This window comes from Centropristis striata, chromosome 11 (assembly GCF_030273125.1).
Source record: "Centropristis striata isolate RG_2023a ecotype Rhode Island chromosome 11, C.striata_1.0, whole genome shotgun sequence".
Taxonomy (NCBI): Eukaryota; Metazoa; Chordata; class Actinopteri; order Perciformes; family Serranidae; genus Centropristis; species Centropristis striata.
Window position 1 is genome coordinate 21,811,886 of NC_081527.1, and position 8,476 is coordinate 21,820,361.

At 38.0% G+C, this 8,476-nt stretch overlaps 1 gene segment (V, D, J or C); it reads left to right on the forward strand.

The window, feature by feature from the left end:
* Positions 1–6,694: 6,694 nt before the first annotated feature.
* LOC131980238 (T cell receptor alpha variable 38-2/delta variable 8-like) lies at positions 6,695–7,129 on the forward strand (the record flags this gene model as incomplete). The annotated part of the segment is given in 2 exon segments: positions 6,695–6,740; positions 6,831–7,129. Coding segments are annotated over 2 exon segments (345 nt in total), but the record flags the coding sequence as incomplete, so codon positions are not given.
* Positions 7,130–8,476: the final 1,347 nt, after the last annotated feature.

Genomic DNA, 8,476 nt, shown 5'->3' on the forward strand with positions numbered 1-8,476 from the left:
AGAAAAAAGGGATCCAGAATGTTGTTTCCTTTACATTCAAACCAGTCCAGTTTGTACAAATAAGCAAAGTCCATCTATGGCACACCAGTGGACCCAACAGTATTGTCAGCACAAAATCAAACAATTATATTAATTCATCAATATCATTTTTCAGATATTAAAGTTGAGGAAGTGTAACTGAGAGAAGAGAAAATACAGATCTAAGAGGAGACGGAGAGACTCAGGGAGGAGCTAAACTGTGACTGAACTATAGAAGAGAGAGGAACTTCTATATTCAACAGAGTTCAATACACAAACCATCAACATTACCTTTATTCAACATGATTTCACTGCAGCACTGTGTGGTTTCTCTACTGGTTATATCCATTCTAACAGGTATGTTACATTTTACATTTTTTAAAACTGTTTCACTCCATGTTTCATGAATGTCATTAATATCTAGGGAATGTTGTAGCATAATACATAATAGACTTATTTCGTCCTTTAGGTGTCCACTGTCAAGAACTCACTCCACTGAACACAGAAGAGTCCAGTTTAAGAGGCAGCACTGTTACTCTGTCCTACAGATACTCAAAAGAAGAAACTGGTAGTGATGAGTTTTACTGGTATCGACAATATCCAGGAAACCCACCAGAGTTCCTCATCTTTCACTTGGGGACAAAATAAAACAAAGTCTGGACTGTCTGTTAGTGTGAGGAAGGATAAAACCCATCTGGATCTGCAGATCTCCTCTGCTGCAGTGACAGACTCTGCTGTGTACTACTGTGCTGTGAGGCCTACAGTGACAGGAAACACCAAAACTCTGTACAAAAACACAAGCTGACACACTGACAAGCTGCTGGAAGCCTTTTCTCCACACTGTTGTACTGAAGGTTTTACCTCCACTAGAGGGCCACATTATCAAGTAGGCGGTGCACTACTTCTGCACTGTGTTCAACCATTCAGTCAATAATAAGTGCTGCTGTGAAGAGAACAATTCTCAGACTGAATGTTGAACATCAGCTAGTTTCTCCTGTTGATTTAAACCTTGTTGTAGAGATGGAACATTGGCTGTGGATTATTCTTGCTGCTCTTTTCTTTGGTAAGATACAAACAGCAACATGTTATTACTTTCTAAAGATTTATATAAACTGGAGTTCAGAGCAGAAATCTCTGAACAGTTAAGTTGTTTCTGTCCACAGAGTAACACTGAACATTTGGCTTTTTCCACTGTCTTCTCCTCTCAGACTCATGAACAATGTTCTTCTAATGGATTCATTTTCTACACTTTTTCCAGGACTAATAGCTGGAGACAAAATCTCTCCTCGACAAAATGAAGTCAGTAAAAGAGAAGGAGAGTCTGTCACACTCACATGTGATTATGAAGCATCAGGTGATCCTTCTCTTCACTGGTACAGACATCATTCTGACCTTCAGGCACCTCAGTTTATACTCTGGAAAGGAGCAAAAGGTTCAACGAGTGAATATAATCTTGATAATCAGCGATATGAATCTAAAACACCTGGCAAGTCAACTGAACTGACCATTAAAAAGCTAACCCTGGCAGACACAGGTCTCTACTACTGTGCTCTAGAGACACAGTGATACAAAGTGTAGAAGAGGCTGTACAAAAACCTGAGCACAGATATGAGACTCCTCTTCAAAGAAGAGGGAAGTGGTATTCAAACCACAGCTTCATATCAGATGGATTCTGAGTATTCCTGTTTTATCAGAGTCACTGTGGTTACAGCTGCTAATGAAACACTGTGGGAGGATTCACATGAGCAGCAAATCCACATCAAGGACAAACCAACTGTATGATGGTTCAAACACAAGACACGATGACAACAAAGAAATGGACACTGTTGGACATGGTGGTCTGCATCCAAAATACATACTACAGCATTAACTAATACAACTAAAAAACCCCATAGAAGAATTACATTTTAACATCTGAAGTTTTACCAAGTTATAGATTGACTCATTCATAAAAACAGAAGCTTCCACAATAACTCCACCATCTTTGTATTTGTCCTCTCAGGCTGCAGAGGACCAAACGATACTAAACTGTCAATTCACATTCAAGAAATATTCTGAAAAGATCGTGAAAAGTCCTGTTTTGTTCAAATATATAATCTCAATTTACTTACAATTATTCAAGTATTAAACCAAAACATTTTGCTCCATGATTTGTTTGATATTCTGCGTGACATGTGACGAGCACTGTTTTCACCATGGGATCACCGCTCATGTTCATGTTTTAAACACATTCTTAATGCTGTATAAGTTAGATTTCAGCACCAAAACTATTGACTTGAGGTTAAGTGAAAAGAACAGTTAGGGTTAAAAAAAAAAAAAAAAACACTTCTGCAATACATACAGTAACTACTGACTACAGGACATGAACACCAGTTTCCTGATTGAAAGACAGATTTTTCACCCTCTGGAGACTTACGTGGTCTTTAACTTCATGTTGCTTCTCCAGCAGTCAAAGTTTCATGGGATACCTACACAGCAAATCTGCCAGTGTTCATTTTTCAGTGTTAGTTGAAATCAATAGAGTTCAGTGTTATTTTAACACCGTAAAGATAAAAAAGTAACACTTTCGGAGTTATTTTTGGCGTTACGTTCAATCAACACCAGGAGTGTTAAATTGACCACGCCCTCATTTCCGGTGAAGAATGAACTCTCCACATCCTGCAGTCACCATTTTCTCTGTACTCACCAAGGTAAGTTATTTGATTAAATGTGAAGTTTCAGGGGAAACTTGGTCAAGAAATATCATTCATTGTTCATTGAATGTTGTTTGTACAAAATATTTGATCTCCAAATGCAACAACCCATTTTAGACCGTTTTTTTGTCGACCTGACCGTTAACGCTAACTTGAACTTTGTAAAGATGGCTAACCGCTACCAAACATTATTTAAGGACACTCTGCAGTTGGGGCAATGTAATATATAATTGTTGCAATATTTTTTTCCACAACGGTCATTTTCTGAAAGCTTTCACCAGGAGATGACATTAAAGATATACAGCAGACTAAGCAAGGAAGAGAGGAGAGCATGTGTTAGCTTAAATTTAACCGTTTAAAGTTTCAACCGCGTTCACAGTCGTGTCAAAAGGATGAGTTGCAAGTTAATGTTAAAATAATGTGACATTACTTCCAATAACTTCCCATTATCAAAGGCAGTGGTACATGTTGTAGCTTCATAGCTTTGCTAACCATAAGTAGGCCTATCATAGCCCCTCCGCGGTCAATTCTGCTTGAATTAGACATGTTGGAGTTTTCTACCGAAAATGGCCAGAGTTAATGATTTACCCGCTGCATTTACGTTTACTGCGCTACTTTATTTTTTTCATTTCATGCTAAATATATACGACAAAAGTAAGTGACCTGCCTACACCAGCTGGGCCGTATAACTGTATTCCTACAGCCGTAATCCCTCCACATGTCTCTTAGCGTTATATTTTCAAACCGCGTCAGCAGTGTATTACCGATTAAATATGCGTGTACACTGCAGAGGATGGCGATGAAGCCGAATCAACACGTGTTATTTTTTAATAAGTTTAATAATTAATTAGACTGCATACCTTGCCACAACAACAAAGCTACATTGCTACCTCTCGTTTTTATAATAATGTAAACATCCGACCTTACCGTGTTCATTTTTTACTTGTCATGCTCACTTCCGGTCTGAAGAAACAGAGAATTGAGATCAAATAATACACAGGCATACATGAGATCATCATAGCTGCTAAATATCAATTTACAAGCTCACACGTGGTCGTTTTTTGATGTTAACCATAAATCTGTTTGTTCTGATCCAATTGTGAATATAACACATTTAGGAATGACGATTATATAATATTTAATTTAGAATTGTCTCTTTCAATATTGTGTTTGAGGTAGAATTACCATGAAATAAATTAACAGTTTTTATTTGTTTATTTAATACTTCTCAAGTAAATACTTCCTTTGCCATCTACATAAACAAATATTCCATTATAATCATTTTTTGGTGCCTGGAAAAATGTAAATAGATTTGACATTGTTGTTAGTGTGTGTTGTATGTGCTGGTCTTCCCTTTGAAGGTGGTGACATGCTGGTTCCTGTAGAGTACGAGGGGGTGAGCAAATGGGTCAGGGTACCAACGACTGAGGATGTCTACAATTACCCTGAATTTCTGTAAGGAGGTATTTTCAGTGTCACATTAACAATAATTTCAAGGTTTCTGCTATTAATACAATTTTACGTTGATTTAATATAATGTTATGACCCTTAATGAAGTCATCATTTCTGTTTTAGTGCTGGCCAAATTTAGTTTGCCAGGTGTTTACTTCCTTGGTCCTGAAGGATTCTGCTTTAGTGGAAGTGGATGCTGTCATATTTGATGAACTTTTAAAATCATCCCAGGTGTCTTTTAAGGCGTTCATTGACAAGTGCAATGGTCTTTTCTTGATATATGTATAACTGTAATTTTCATAAAGCTGTGTGTTTTTTGTAGACAGCTCTGTTTTGGACACATCTTCATAGGCCTCATTTATATTAGAGTGGTCACCATCACGTGCATCTGGTTCATCTTCAAATTGATCAAAACCTTGATCCTTGAGTCCACCAAAGCTTGAAAAAGGAAGCTGATTGCAGGACCTCCTGACAGCCAAATGGCAAGAGATGTAAGTTATCTTCAACGTAGTGTATCATATGTAATAAAAACCATCAGTGCTCATAGAAAGGGGAGACTTCAGAAAAAGAAGGAGAAAGACTTGTGACCAAATGATCCTGGTCAAGATTCTAAGGATGGTTTGGAAAACATATATGGCCTACAATATGTAGCAGTAAAACATTCAGAATACACCATTAGTAAATTAATTAACAATTTTCTTAAGGGTCTGATTTGTTTCAATTCAAACTTTAAATAGCTGATATTTTTTTGCCATCACAAACAAGATACAAGAAACAACTGGGTACCTGTAGGTTTTTTAATTATTATTATTAAATCAATGCTGTAAAAAAAGCCTGTAGAGCATATTCTTGGTGTGCGCTTTGATACATGCAGAGATAGAACAACTGGCACATATAGGCAAGTTCCCGTCAATGATAAATTCATGTATGTACCCATAATGGGCTCTCTTTCATCCATGTTTAGGAACAGTGAAGTCTGGGAAGCTTTCCAAAAAGCAAAAATACACCAGGAAGGTTTTTACACTGATCTAAATGATGGCTCGTACTTTAGGAAACACATTTTATTCTCACAACAAGATAATGCTCTTCAGATCCAGCATTTCTATGACGATTTTGAAACAGCTAATCCACTAGGCTCAAAAAAAGAGTCCACAAACGTGGTTGCATTCACTGTATTTTGAGAAATTTGCCTCCAAAGCTAAATTCTGTGTTAATGAACATTCATCTTGTAGCCCTATTTCACTCAGAAGACGTGAGAAAGTATGGGTTTGACCCAATCCTAAAGCCTCTTGTTGATGACCTCAAGATTTTAGAGACTGAAGGAATGCAAGTGCTGTCTTGGTCAGCAGTCTAGAAGGCAATGAGGCACTGGGTGAAACTTATGATGTGTGGTCATATGTTTCCACAACTTCCTGGGTCAGAAACGTTTGGCTGTAAAAGCTTTGAGTATCAGGCTGGCATGTATGTATGTTCTGGTGTTGAAAATGAGATGCCTTTATTTAACCGGATTGTTAATGTAATTGTTCAAGATGAAAACTGTCATCTTTTGACTTGTAAAGTCTCAACAATGTATTTTGATGATCACTTAAATGCCTTTTGTATTGAGGAGAACACAGATGTCTTTACTTTGATTAGTGTAGATGACCTGGTGTACTACAGACCGTATGATAGACAGTATTCATATGAAAACACTGATGACCAGATGTACATTGTCCCATGCTGTAATTTTATATAAATCCATGCTGATCTGTCGTCTATTAAGATGATGAAAGTGGTGTACCTTTTTTTAAATACACTATTTGTGCAATTCATATGTCTTGTATTTCTTAATATTAATAGGTAGAGGTATGTAGTGAAGATATTTGAGTGGAAAGGGGCAGTGGTTGGCCACAATCTTCCAGAGTAAATTTTTATTACACTCATTGGTGTTAATATACTGGAGTTCAGTGTTGTCTGGTAGAGTTAATTTTCCAACACTTAACACCGGTGTTGAGTACTATCAACACAACTCGTGTTGGTTTTCAACTCCATGAGGTGATAGCATAACTCTGGTTGAGTTTTAAATAATTGACACTTTGAACAGTGTTAAATCAACACTCAAAAGAGTGGACACATATGAACACTTTCCCGGTGTTAAAATTAACAGTCTTAATTTAACATTGGCACATTTGCTGTGCACGAACTACATCACATTATGTTTCGTGGCAAATCATACGAATTGTTCCTGTGGACAGTCTGACTTTTTTCATGTACTGAAGCAAAGTGAATCTGCAGCAGATGTAAGACAGAAAAAAAGCTGGATCGTCCTATGATGACCACATACAAGAGCTGTTATACCAGGAAAGGAGAGTGGCACAGAGTGTGTTTGGTGTAAAGTTATCAGTAGGAGGCGTAACAGGGCTGTGAGTGAGCTCTGTCACTGTGATCAGGTTCCTCCTTCTAATCCACCAACTTAGTGTTGATGAGGACTAAACAGAGTTCACAGCCTTCTTTATACTTGCTGGAGCTCAGAGTTCCTTAACACTGCAGAGATGACGCCTCTGTTCATCTCAGCGCTGCTGGCTGCTGTGAGCTTTGGTATGAACACAACTCTGTTTCTTTGAGATCAGTCCAACACTGACATGATTCTGTAGCAGCACACTGATACTGTTTGTTACTGTTTTACAGAATGTAGAGCACAAACAGACAGCGTGCTGCAACCAGCAAGAGAAGAGCCTGCTGCTGAAGGACAGACAGTAACACTTGGCTGTCAGTACAACAGCTCTTCATCAAATCATTATCTCTTCTGGTACAAAAAGGACGGAAACAACAGCCCCAAATTCATCTTGAGCCGCTTTAAGATCGGCTCGGGGAAAACAGAGGATGGGGACAGATTTTCATCTGTACTGAATTCAACCTCAAGATCGGTTCCTCTGAAGATCCAGAAGCTTCAGCTGTCTGACTCTGCTGTGTACTACTGTGCTCTGCAGCCCACAGTGACAGGAAACACCAAAACTCTGTACAAAAACCTTTGGAGCAAAGTCAACACCATATGAAATATGCAACCAATATAGTGTATTCATAAATTTTATGGTGATCATTTCATGCCTTGTAGTTTGTCAATATATTATATTTAAATACAATATTTACAAATTACAATTTCAAAAAGGGGTCTTTAATGTGGTTGATGTAGATATTGTTGTAATCTTTAGAAAATAAGTTTTTGTGGTGTACCACAGGGTTCAATCCTCGGTCATCTCATTTTCTATTTAATTGATGTTTTCAGATCAGTTGATGAATAAGAACAACTTTGATTTTCATTGTTTTGTTGACAATATGAGATTTAGGTGCTAATAAAATGAATTTATCTCTGGCAGCTGGTGTACATGTAGAGACCTGTGATGTTCCAGACCTTTCTATAGCTGGGTGGTACAAAATGCTGCTAACAGACTGTCAACCAGGAGGAAGTGTAGATATTCAGGGAGGAGCTAAACTGTGACTGAACTATAGAAGAGAGAGGAACTTCTATATTCAACAGAAACAACAAAAACCATCAACGTTACCTTTATTCAACATGCTGTCACTGCAGCACTGTGTGTTTTCTCTACTGGTTCTATCCATTCTAACAGGTATGTTACATTAAAGAGAAAGGAATTGTTTGATGCAAATGTTTCTTGTGTCTGAGTCTTTTCAGACTTTTATAATGTTGTATGACAGATTAAACTCTCCCTTCAGCTGTCAGCTGTCAAGAACTCACTCCACTGAAGACAGAGTCCAGTTTAGAAGGCAGCACTGTTACTCTGTCCTACAGATACTCAAAAGAAGCAACTGGTAGTGATCAATTCTACTGGTATCGACAATATCCAGGAAACCCACCAGAGTTTCTCATCCTTCACTTTGGGACAAAGAATGAAACAAAGTCTGGACTGTCTGTGAACGTGAGGAAGGATAAAACCCATCTGGATCTGCAGATCTCCTCTGCTGCAGTGACAGACTCTGCTGTGTACTACTGTGCTGTGAGGCCCACAGTGACAGGAAACACCAAAACTCTGTACAAAAACCTTTGGAGCAAAGACAACACAATACTCCACAACATCCACTAGAGGGAGTCACACACTGGTTAACTTCTATAGTATGTGATGGTAAAGTCTGGACTTGTTTCATTCATGAGTCAAAGTTTTGCTGAAGAACTTCAGAAACTAATCTGACATGAGTCTCCTCCTACTGACTGCAGAGCTGTCTTCATGGCAGAGAACTGTTTGATTCCAGATGTGAACATCAGACCAAACACAACTCACAAACTTTCTCAGACTGAACATTTAATAACAGCAATT